The following is a 12890-nucleotide window of genomic DNA, read 5'->3' as shown; positions in this document are numbered from 1 at the left end:
AAGGAAGCTCCTCCTCGCCCCCAAAGGAGAGTCAGTCACATTTCCCTGCATGCTGCCTCTCACCAAGCACCCTTCACTGCTGCTCCCAACACCCCACTGTCACCACCACTGTTATGTGGCTCTCCTGAGCTTTGGAGTCAAGAAGTGTGCTATTCCCTCCTGGGGCTGACCATGCCTCATTCATTGGGACACACAAAAAATGTATACTCAATCTTTTTTTCTCTGAACCAAGCTTCTCTTGGGTTGGCTCGAGTATCTGCATACATGGGCTTCCCATATGGTCCCTAATGGCTTCAGACGTCAACATCCCGTCAGTCTCTAAGAACAGCACAGCATAAACCAAGTCACCACTGTCTGTCACAGTAAGGTTGTTCCTTATCCCAAGGGAGCAGATGAATTAGAAGAAAGCCACCAGAAATGGACATGAGACAGGATCTCAGAAAGGAGGCGAAGGCACCCCTGGCTTTACTGACTTCTCCAGGCCGCTACTTGGAGCTCAGATTGACATCAAGGGTGCTGAATGTAGCAAAAGTCACAAAGATAAGGGCAGCGCCTGTGGCTTAGTCGGTAGGGCGCCGGCCCCATATACCGAGGGTGGCGGGTTCAAACCCGGCCCCGGCCAAACTGCAACCAAAAAATAGCCGGGCGTTGTGGCGGGCGCCTGTAGTCCCAGCTACTCGGGAGGCTGAGGCAAGAGAATCGCTTAAGCCCAGGAGTTGGAGGTTGCTGTGAGCTGTGTGAGGCCACGGAACTCTACCGAGGGCCATAAAGTGAGACTCTGTCTCTACAAAAAAAAAAAAAAAAAGGGCGGCACCTGTGGCTCGGTGAGTAGGGTGCCGGTCCCATATGCCGGAGGTGGCGGGTTCAAACCTAGCCCCGGCCAAAAAAAATAAAAATAAATAAATAAATAATAAAATAAAATATTAAAAAAAAAAAGTCACAAAGATAAAAAACATAGTTCTTATAGTTTGGATTTAAGTCAAAGAAATGAAAGATGACCCTCAGTGTCTAGGGTAGCAAAAATGCTGAGCACCACTAGGTCTGAACACCAGGAGGGCCAGGTCCTGCCCACCCTCTGCTGCTCTGCTGGGTGCCCAGGCACTGCCTGGTACAGAGATGGTATTCAATAAAGACTTTCAAAAGTTATGAGTGCTTAGCACCAAAAGAAGTTCACGCAATCCCATGGGACCATTAACAAAGACGTGCACGACCAGGCTGTGTGCTCTTTGAGTGAAGGGCAGCATGAAATATGACTATACTTACATTCCAGGTCATATGTCACCCAGAAGTCTCTTCATAACCTAACCCCACTGAGAAGTGATCTTTCCCGTTTAGAAAACTGTTACCAGTTTAAACTTTACTCCAGTTTAAGAGATACATTCTTTCATCTTACTGCCCCCTTCCCCTGGTGCAGTCACCTGAGAGATCTCTCTTAGAGAGCTGATGATATCCAATATTTAACAATCATATTAGCAAGTACACATATTTTCTTTAATCCAAAAATCTGAAATGCTCCCAAATCTGCACCTTTAGGGGCGCTGGCATGGCACTCAGAGGAAGTGCTCGTGGAGACACCGGGTTTCAGGGTTTCACACGAGGGACGTCCACACGGTGAGTGTAAGGCGAACACCCTCAAATCCACAACAGCCAAAATCCATAACAACTCTGGTCCCGAGCACATCAGATAAGGGGTATTCAACCTTACGATTCTTTCTTCCAAGATGATAAAAATCGTCAAATCTGCTTTGACACACAAACCTAAAGACACACCATTCTGGGGACACTATTATGACTATCTGGCTACAGAAACAAATTTTAAATCAATTAACACAATAGTTACTGATTCTTCAGGAAAACCAAACACACAGTAAAGAGATGCCTTCATCAAACTCTACCTTCAAAGTACAAAAGATTAAAAAGAGAAAAAAAAAGAGTACTGACAACACAGAAACTGCAAAACACCTGAGTTCTTCAGCAGCTACCCTGAGCTCCGATCACGCATCCCAGGGCTGCCCAAACTCTCCTCAGATCGGAAAAAAAAAAATTGTCAGACATATTCACACTGTCCTGTGGTTCTCTGTTCATGCTGCGTTCACACGTCACCCAAGAACACCAGGCCTTACCTGGGAAGAGCACTCCATTTATTTCTCAAAACACCTCCCTGCACCGTGGTGGCCAGCACCTCCCTCCCGTGTCCTTGACAAGCTCTCTGCCTCTGCTCTCTCCTTTCAACATACCTTTCTCCTTTCCCTTCACTGGCACTAGCCCAGGGCAAAGTCGGTCACGCCTGTAGTTACTAACTTCAGGAACGTCCAAGACCTACCAGTGCGTCCCCCATGAGATGCATGTTTCACCTGGTGAACAGATAGAGCCACAGTGGGAGGGGTGGGGGGGGGCAAGTCACGGAGTGTCAGTGACTCCAGTGGGGCTGGAGATTTTAACTGTTCAGCCCCTGTTGGGCTGCCAGAGGACCCTGGCTTAGTCGACACCTTCTGTGACCCTCTTCATTTAATCACTCCACCTGCTTCAAACCTTCCATTCAAAACACCAGAGTATGCCCCACTGCCTCACTGATGATCTAAGAAAGGTTATCTGACAGTAATGTTTCAGGACTAAACATTAGATGATAAAAGACTAAGATAATCTATTTTTACCCTCTTACACAAAGAAAAAGTCTGGTTCGCTTTTACACAAAGAGAATTCTTCGGTGATCTCTAAACAAATCATATATTTTATTCTGGAACCATACAAGGGTAACAGAAAAAAATTAGCCTTCGCATTTCCAAAAAGAAGAGATTCAGAAGGCACCGTCTGTTTTTCTTTTTTCTCTGTAGACATATGCTGCCCAGTGGGATGTGACGCTCTTCAGAGCTACAATTCAGAATGAAAAATATGGAGGGGACGAGGTCGGAGCAGTCACATACCAATCTAGTGCAGTAAACACACTTGCGAATCAGGGCAAAACACTTTGGCTCCAATAGCTGTAGTTGAGTTTCTAGACACATATCCTTTAACTTGGCCACCAACCAAGGCCTCTGGGTGAGTATCTCGTCTGAGGTCACTTGCTCTCAGGGAAAACACACATAGACACTGCACACACTCAGGAACTGAGACTTCTGCTAACAAACCACAAACAACACAGAGTCACCTTCCGAAAGCACAGTGAGTGATCACACCACTCAAAAGAGCACCATTAGCACAACCATGGACCAGATGACGACTCTGATACTAGAGGCATCATTATTTATTTTTTTTATTTTATTTTATTTTTTAGACAGAGTCTCAAGCTGTCGCCCTGGGTAGAGGGCTGTGGTGGCATCACAGCTCACAGCAACCTCAAACCCTTGGGTTTAAGCGATTCTCTTGCCTCGGCCTCCCAAGAAGCTGGGACTACAGGTGCCTGTCACAATGCCCGGGTATGGTTTTTTTTTTTTTTTTTAATAGTTATCATTATTGTTTTAGCTGGCCCGGGCCAGGTTCTAACCCTCCAGCCTGGGTGTATGTGGCCGGTGCCCTACCCACTGAGATACAGGCACCGAAAAGGCATCATTATTTCTAATAAAGAGGTTTTAATCATATTCCATTTATAATTCTAAAATTTAAGGCCACATTCTATGAAACCAAACTTTTTTTTTTTTTTCGGTTTTTGGCCTCACTTCAGCCATATGGACCAAGGGATGAGTCATCTGTCATCCAGAATTCCTCCCTCAACCTTTCCACACTCGGCAGGGCACCCCAGCAGGCATGTGTCCATGTGACAGGAGTTGTTTAATGCTGAATACCGAAGCCAGGCACTCCTCAAAAATGCCACATTTTGCCAAATGGATTCATTCCAGAGCTTTAAAGAAAAATTGCAACTGAAAAAGTGGCCAGATGGGCTTTAAAGGAGAAAAACAAAATAAGTCATTTCTGAGACTGACGCAGTTCACTAAAAAGAGGCGGTGACGTCACAGAGCTTGGGTCATTTGGCCCCGAGAGGGATGGTCACAGCAAAGAAAGCCCTGGAAAGGCACATAAAACTTTCCAGCACTGAAATGGACCTTTCAGCTCTACATGGCTAAATTTTTTTTTGGCCGGGGCTGGGTTTGAACTCGCCACCTCCAGCATATGGGACCGGCGCCCTACTCCTTGAGCCACAGGTGCCGCCCGACTAAATATTTTTAAAGTATTTTTGAACTTAACATTTCAAAAATGGTCACCCCCTAAAAATTCAGGAACCTCCCAACACCCACAATAAACAGCACCCGCTGTATATTCCAGCTGTCCTTCTAAGCACGTCTCACATATACATACCACCGGAACAAACTCCCTTCTAACTCACTTTCAATCAGATGGAAGTGAGGTTCCCGCCAAGGCTGCACACACTGCCAGCAGGTGGTAAACCAGGCAAGGGCCCTGGGCTGTGTTCCCAATCACTGTTAACACGAACCCTCCTTCCAAAGGAGTTTAGCACAGATGAGCCTTTTCTAACACAGGTTTTTTAAGTTCACAAAGACTATACAAATTCATTTTATAAGAAGAGAAGCCCTGGGTGGCGCCTGTGGCTCAAGGAGTAGGGCGCTGGTCCCATATGCCGGAGGTGGTGGGTTCAAACCTAGCCCCGGCCAAAAACAAAAAAAAAAGAAGAGAAGCCCTACAACTAAAGAATTTGAACTAGAGAAATTGCCATTAGGTAGTTGCAAAGCCCTAGTTTATCAGTCACAGGAAATGCCCACGCGGGGAATATGGGGATGTCCCCCAAAAGCTCGCGCTGACATTTGCCCAACCATGCTGGGAATGGGGCCTTCAAGATGTCATTAGGTCACGAGGGCTCCCACAGCATGAATAGGTCAGCACCATTGGGCAGGGAGGGGCTGGTTAGAGCAGGCTCCCAACAAAAGATGCGTCTGGCCCCCACTGCCCCTGTGCTGTGACACATGTGTGCCTTCTCACAGCCTGCATCTCGCCCCACACCTGGCACCAGTCTGGGTCTCAGATTTCCTGGCCTCCAGAACTTCGAGAAATAAATTCCTTCTCTATATTTACCTAGTCCAAGGTACCCTGTTATAGCAGCAGAACAGAGTATGACAGGGGGATAAATTTTGTTGAGTTAAATGTAAGGTCTAGAGAAATTAGCATGGGGAAGAAGGGATGTGGGGGGAAATGAACGGATAGAAGGCATGAAAGACAGCCCAGGGCTTCGGTAAGTAACATCGGGCACAGTGCCTGTAACTCAAGACCAGCATCTCCTTCCCACCTCGCTGCCTGAGCTCACATTCAGGCCTGCGACATCCTGAGTCTAGGTACCCCACGGATGTCCTCCATGGTCTGCAGTCACCACCTTCAGCCTGCCTGGCACCTGCTCTCTCCCACTGTAAGCAGAGCTTGTCTGGAAGACAAATCTGACCGTGTGCCCCATCTAACAGCTCTCAGTGATCCCTACAGCCTACAATTCCCAGTTCCATCACCTTTGTATAGCGTCAGAGGCTACCTGCCCCGTTTACGCCCTGCCAACCTCTGCTCACAGGCTCAGAAAAACACTAGGCTAAGTCATTCCACTCCTACCCTGTTTGAGTTGCACCTCTGCCAAAAAAAAAAATCCACCCTCCCTACCTCCATGTATACCCCCCCCCAGGAATATCCATCTATTCCCCACTGTTCATAAAGTTCCAACACCTCCTCCCACCAACAGAACAGGTAATTTTCTCCTTTATGTCCTCAGTCTGAGACTGGCACCAGGTGTGACACTGGCCATGTATGTCTGCATCTTGTGCAGTGTCAGGAACTGACTCTTTGCACTTCTTTACACAGCCATGTCCCCCTTACAAGCAAGGACAGCATCTTCCTATTTGCTGACAGTGCTGGATTGATAAAATATCCTTGCATCTCTAGGCAGAAATTGAGAACAGACTTGCGGGCTGAAAAGTGTATGTGTTGCTAAACTGCTCTCCAAAGATTGCCCATTTTATATTCTCAAAATACATGTTCCCTATATATGCCAAGTTAGCCCAACAGGTGAATGAGGATGACTCCACAGCTCCACTCTGTGCGGCCTGTGCAGACTGAAAGGACCTCTGCCTGCGGGCGAGTGACACTTTAGATGCTGGAGCCAGGGAAACAAAGAGCACTACAAAATGGCAAGGGCTCGCTCCAAGTTCCCGGCTCTTGCAATAACAGTCTGGGACAGAAGAACTAAGACTGTAAGACCCCACAGGGGGTCTCTATCATGTGACCGCAAGAGAATATCAAGCAAGTGACATAAAGAAAAAGAGGCATTTTCCAGTTGGAAAGAAATTTGGGGAGTATGAGCTGGTCCCCAAAACCCAGCACACAGAAAGTTCTGCTCACCATCCAGTAGCCAGTGTTGGCTGCGCCTCTGCTCCAGCTCCGACATCATCAGACGTGTGATCACGTGATCTGGAACCAAAAGACCTTTCTCTAGGTGCTGCTTTGCCAAGTCACCAACTTCTGTTAAAAAACCAAAAAGAGACACATTCAGCAAAGCTTCCAAAACAAGACAACAAAAACCTCGTTTGTGACAGTTTTGCCTTCTCTCTCACCCTCCCTGCTCTGGGGCAAAGTTGTAAGTAGTTACAGATAGACATTTTTACATTTTAATATGTTGACTTCCATAAGGGCAGCACTGTTGATGATTTAACCCGTTCGTCTTGCAAGAAATTATAAAAGCGGCTCTTAAGGTGCATAGCCCAAGAAAGGAAGGAAGGAGAGAAAGGAGAAGGGAGGGAAACATACAAACTGGGCAAGAGAAAATAAAAGTAGGAAACATAGTTGGAGCCAAGTGGCCCCCACGGCAGAGAGAATCCTGCACACGTCCCAGTCCAGGGATGAGCCCCGAGTGGCGCTGGGCCCTTGAGGGTTAACAAGGGGCCGTCCCCAGCCACCGGCACCGAGATGAGGAAGAGTTCTAGTGATCGACAGAAAACAACTGTGCATAATCAAATAACTGTCCATGAGCCTCGACATCAAATAACAACTCTGTTCCTTCTCATGAGCCCCGGCAGACGCAGGCAGCACCTCTCTGACACAGCCATGAAGGCAACTCAGTATTATCAGTGGGATAACACGTTCATAAAATAATTAATTTTTTAAAAAACTTATCAGAGTAAAACCACCTCTATCTTAATTTGAAATAACAATTTTCCATATGTGAATTTTTTTTTTTTTTGGAGACAGAGTCTCACTCTGTGCTATGGCATCATCACAATTCACAGCAACCTTAAACTCCTGGGCTCAAGCAATCCTCCTGCCTCAGCCTTCCAAAGTAGCTGGGACTATAGGTGCCCACCACCACCCCTGGCTGATTTTTCTATTTTTAGTAGAGACGGGGTCTTGCTCTTGCTCAGGCTGGTCTCCAACTCATAAGCTCAAGCAATCTACCCACCTTGACCTCCCAGTGTGCTAGGATACAGGCATGAGCCACTGCCTCTGGCCTCATATGCAGAAATTGTTAAGTTGGGTTCAACAGAGCAAATTATCAGTTTAAATCTATACATTTTTAGGAACCGGTTTTTTTTTATTTTTAGAGACAGTCTCAGCTTGTCGCCCTTGGTAGAGTGCTGCGGCATCACAGCTCACAGCAACTTCCAGCTCTTGGGCTTAGGCGATTCTCTTGCCTCAGCCTCTCGAGTAGCTGGGACTACAGGCGCCTGTGACAATGCCCTGCTATTTTTTGTTTGCAGTTTGGCTGGGCTGGGTTCAAACCCACCACCCTCAGTATATGGGGCTGGTGCCCTACTCACTGAGCCAGAGGCACCACCCAGGAACTGACTTTTATAAACAAAAATGGTGTCCTCTGCTCTCCAAGAAACTAATAATGAACTGTTACAAATCACATTCGCTACAGGCCACAAAAGTCAAATCCCAAAGGCCGGGTCACTAACTGACCCCACCAATATTTTTTGTATGTTATTTACATTTTGTATGTTCTGTTGTCCTGCATAAACAAATACACAAAACAAAACATTAGTGGGTCAGTCCCTGTTAAGTTCTTATAAAAACATAAAACAGAATTGTATTACTGGGAAAAAGCTCAAGAATCTCTTGACCCACTTTCCGTTTCACATGTGCTTCCCCATCTTAGCTTATGCCGCTAACCCCAACTTAAGCACTGAAATGTGGGCTGCAAAATGCTCCATGACACTCGATCACCACCACCAGATGAGAAGCTCCAGCACAGGCCCCACCAGTGTAGACACCAGACACGGAGCCAGAAGGGACACCGGGGACAGCCAGGCCCAGGGTGTGGACCCACCAGGCTCACTCAGCAAGTACTCACTGACAGCGTGCTACTGACAGGCAGCGTTCTGGAGATGTGGCAGGGAGGAAGCAGAAGCTCCAGCTGGCTGGTGTCCGAGCAGCATGCTTTCACTGACAGCAGCAGCAACAGCCCTCAGCTGAGCACCCACTGAGTCACAGGCAGCAAGCTGTACTAACAGGCATCATTTCAGCCAGGCTGAATTACAGCTCATGCCTGTAATCCCAGCACTCTGAGAGGCCATGGTGGGTGGATTGTTTGGGATCAGGAGGAGTTTGAGACCAACCCCAGCAAGAGGGAGACTCTATCTCTACCAAAAATAAAAAAACTAGCCAGGCATTGTGGTGGCACCTGTAGCCTCAGCTACTCAGGAGGCTGAGGTGGAAGGATCACTTGAGCCCAGGAGTTTGAGGTTGCTATGAGCTGTGATGCCACAGCACTCTAGCCTGGGAGACACAGTGAAACTCTGTCTCAAAAAAAAAAGGGAAAAAGACATAATAATGATACGCATTATTTCATTCATTCTTCCTAAGATCCTCACCTCAGACAGAGGATGATACAACATTTGCTATGACAACTTAATTGAGATAATTCCCACACTGTAAGATTTGCCACAACTCAGTGGCTTTTAGCATATTCTCAATGTTGTGAGAACATCACCATTCCCTAATTTCAGACACCTTCATTGCCCCAGAAAGAAGCCCTGTGCATTAACTCCCCATGTCCCCCCCCTCCAGCTGCAGCTGCAGCTCACCCACTCCCTCGCTCTACAATCTGCTGTTCTGGACATTTCTCATCAATGGAATCATAGTGTGTGGTCTTGAGTGTCTGGTTTCCTTCACTCGGCATCACGTTCCCAGGGTTCATTCACACTGGACCACATATCAACACTTCATTCCTCTTCATGGCTGAGTAACGTTCCACTGTATGATGAGACCACTTTGTTCATATCTAGACTGGTTAACAGACATTGATTTGTTCCCACTTTTCTACTCTGTGTATGCTTTGAATAATGCAGCAGTGGGTGGTCACGTACAAGGGTTTGTGTGAACATGCATTTTCAGTTCTCCTGGGTAATAAGAACTGTATAGAATCTGCCTTTTATGTCAGCAGCCACTCTGGAAAGGACCTGGGAGGGGCCGACAACCCAGGTGCTGTCCTCCTCTGCTACGGTTAGGCCAGGCCCAGTGCCCTGTTCCCATCTCACCTACCAAACGTTAAGGCGGATATAAATGGTAAATACACATCTTCCGAGGTGAAGGCCAAGGTGAGTGCTTTGCATTATTTACTAGAACTCCAGACCTTAGTATCATACATGGACATATTTATTCATTCCCTTTCTTGTCTCCTATTGGGATATTATTAGCTCAGTGAGAGAAATTAATAATACTTTGCTTAATGCCATATCCTCATGCTTAGAATATTGTCTGGCATGTATTAGATGCCCCATAAAAATATCCTGCAGTAATAACTCCATAAAAGCACTTTCTTTACTCTTCCCTTCTTTCTTGTGTCTACTCTTCACTCCTCTCTCCTTGCCTCCCTTCCTCCCTTCCCACCCTCCCTCCTTCCTTCTTCCTTCCTTTCTCTCCCTCTCTCTTTTCCTCCCTCTCCCTGTCTATGAGATCTTGTTCTGTGCCCAGGCTGAGGCAGTAGTGTGGTCATAGCCCAAACTTCCAGGCTCAAGTGATCCTCCCAACTCAGACTCCCAGGTAGCGGGGACTACAGGCACCTGCTACTACCACATCCGGCTAATTTTCTCAGAGATGGAGTCTTAATATGTTATCCAGGCTGGTCACAAACTCCTGTCCTCAAGCAATCTTCCAGCCTCAGCCTCCAGAGTGGCTGGGATTACAGGTGCAAGCCATGATACTCTTCAATAATTTCTTTTACCTGGCAAAAATCAATCTGATCTTCCCACAGAATTATTACAAAACCATCACCATAAGACTGAATACGGCCCAACCTTGCCAGACAGCAACTCCTCACAGGAGGGAGGAGACGAGCTCAGCCTGATCAGACCACCTGAGGGGCTGGCCAGATTTCTCAACCCAGTTTTACTTCTTCAGCATTTCAGAACAGGAGCAGAGATGAGTGGTTTGGGTCAGGGACACTAAGGAAACAGGGAGAGCACATGCCACAGGGCAGGGCTGCTGAGTCCCCCTGGAGGAGTGTCCAGCAGCGGCAGCTGAGGACAGCCCGGCTCTGAGAGGCACTAGACAGGGGACGCAGGATGGGCTCCGAGGGGTGTCTAGCAGATGTAGAAATGCTACTCCAGGGCCCAAACCAGCTCCTCATGTTGTGGGCCTGGCACAAACTGAGCACGTGGAGCTCCTTGTTGGGGACAGAGAGGTCAGAGGACAGCAGCAGAGCGCAGAGGAGGGCAGGGCCTCGTGAGTGCACGGCCGTCGCCCATAGCAGGGTGACCACTGCGTGTGGGTGGCGTGGCAGAAGCAAAAGTGGCCATGACAACAACCCAGTCACAGATGAAACCCTGGATTAAAGCAGGAGAGGAAGAGAGGCCTTTCCAGGACTGAGCAGGGGCCCTGAGCTCATCTGCCCACCCGGAGTTCAAATCCACCCTGCAGAAGACAAGGGCCATCTGCTCCCATTCACTAACTAAGAGAGAGCCCCAAGGCCAGCACCCTTCCCAGCTATGTCTGAAAGGCTGGCCTCCCCACTGGAGCAGGACGGGCACCTGTCCCCTCACCCTGCAGAAGAGGTCCAGGGCCGCCTGTTCCCATTCACTAACTAAGAGAGAGCCCCAAGGCCAGCACCCTTCCCAGCTATGTCTGAAAGGCTGGCCTCCCCACTGGAGCAGGACGGGCACATGTCCCCTCACCCTGCAGTTGCTGCCCCAGGCCGAGAACCAGGATGCCTATGGCCTGTTAGGTACCACACAGCATCACTGCCCAAACCCCGCCCCCTGTCCCATCCCCACCTTCCAACCCCCATCTTACAGAAGACAGAAGCCCATTCCAGAAAATGGGACTTTCATCTATCTGTCCTTGCCAATTTGCTTGGCAGAGAAAGCAGTGTCACCAAGGCAGATGCTGGTATGTTTCATAAAACACATACCCACTCCAGTTTCTCAGGGGGCATTCCAGGGAAGGACTGTGAACACATGGACACTGTCCCACACAGCTTTTGTGACCTTAGCATGTACAGACACACACAAACACACACACACACACAATGCAGAAAGTACCAGGTAGCTTTCTTTTTTTTTATTGTTGGGGATTCATTGAGGGTACAATAAGCCAGGTTACACTGATTGCAATTGTCAGGCAAAGTCCCTCTTGCAATCATGTCCCGCCCCCATAAAGTGTGACACACACCAAGGCCCCACCCCCTCCCTCCGTCCCTCTCTCTGCTTCCCCCCCATAACCTTAATTGTCATTAATTGTCCTTATATCAAAATTGAGTACATAGGATTCATGCTTCTCCATTCTTGTGATGCTTTAGGTTGCCAAAAATAGGCTAACACCTTTGCATCGTTTTTTAAAAAATAAACCCATCAAGTGTTTATGAGATTAAACCAAACACCAAGGATTAAGGCCACATATGGAAAAAACTTTCTTTAGAAAGAGAAAGATTAAGGCTCAGATTATAAAACAGTATATATTTAAAAATTACATGTATGTATATACATAGAAAGAGAGACACGGTGTCATCCCTGATGTAAAGTATATTAGACGAAAATCAACATTCCACCTGTCTTACAGCAATATAAATTGTGTGGCAATGTATCTTAATAGCCTATTCCAGTCAATTGCTACTAAATATAAATTCAAATAGATATTATCTTGATAATCTTGAGAAATAAACATTTAAACCAGATCAGATAATATAAAAATTTTCCAAATTTAAGACTACTTAATTATGTATTAAAGATAACACCACATTAAAAATTATAAGATAACACAGAACTTAAGACTATCTGTTATGTCAGTCTTCTCTCTAAAATTCATGTGTCTAGAATATGGAAAAGATATTTTACTAGCTTCCATTGCTTCACATTGAAGCATTAAATTCAGCAATTAAACAGACACATTGTACTCAGGACAACAGATATGCCACTGCCAACAGCCAAAGGGGAAGGATGCAGCTCACACTGAGAATCATCTATGACTGGTTAAAAAGAAAATTCCTCTTTCTAGATAAAAAGGACAGCCAGTACACAAATGACATTTCTTTAGAAAAACCACAAGAACACACAGGTGTGCGCAAACACACACACACACACACACACACACACACACACGGTGACATCAAATCCACCCTACAGCCACCCAGATGCTCAGGACAAAACAGTCAGCAGAATTGTGCAGAGACTGGATGACTCCCAGACAGAAACAGAGCCATGAAGACTCAGAAGATGAAACAGACCCTGCCACGGAGCTGGAGAGGCACTATTAGAGAACACAAAGTTGGTTAGATTTTGGGTTAAATACCCCCCAAATCTACTGAGTATTCATTCAACTGATACTACGCCTCTGCCATGGGCCAGGCCCCATTCCAGCCTGGCCTGTGGCTTGTCCCAGAACAGAACTTGTACCTAAGCACTAGGACTAGGGGCTCACCCACCAAAAGCGTAAGAGCAAAATTTAAATCTGTGTGAGGCAGAAAAGTTAGT

The 12890-nt window shown here is 47.0% G+C and overlaps 1 protein-coding gene across 2 annotated transcripts in view; it reads right to left on the bottom strand.

Moving 5' to 3' along the window:
- Nucleotides 1–12890, bottom strand: part of AK4 (adenylate kinase 4) — a 69366-nt gene that overhangs the window by 23237 nt on the left and 33239 nt on the right. For both annotated transcript variants that reach the window (XM_053590318.1, XM_053590319.1), the window contains exon 3: nucleotides 6328–6447. In XM_053590318.1, the coding sequence (XP_053446293.1) occupies nucleotides 6328–6447 (120 nt within the window). The remainder of the gene's footprint in view (nucleotides 1–6327; nucleotides 6448–12890) is intronic.

This window comes from Nycticebus coucang, chromosome 5 (genome assembly GCF_027406575.1).
Source record: "Nycticebus coucang isolate mNycCou1 chromosome 5, mNycCou1.pri, whole genome shotgun sequence".
Lineage (NCBI taxonomy): Eukaryota > Metazoa > Chordata > Mammalia > Primates > Lorisidae > Nycticebus > Nycticebus coucang.
Note: the sequence above shows the minus strand (reverse complement) of the source record. Positions and strands in the feature narration are given on the sequence as shown.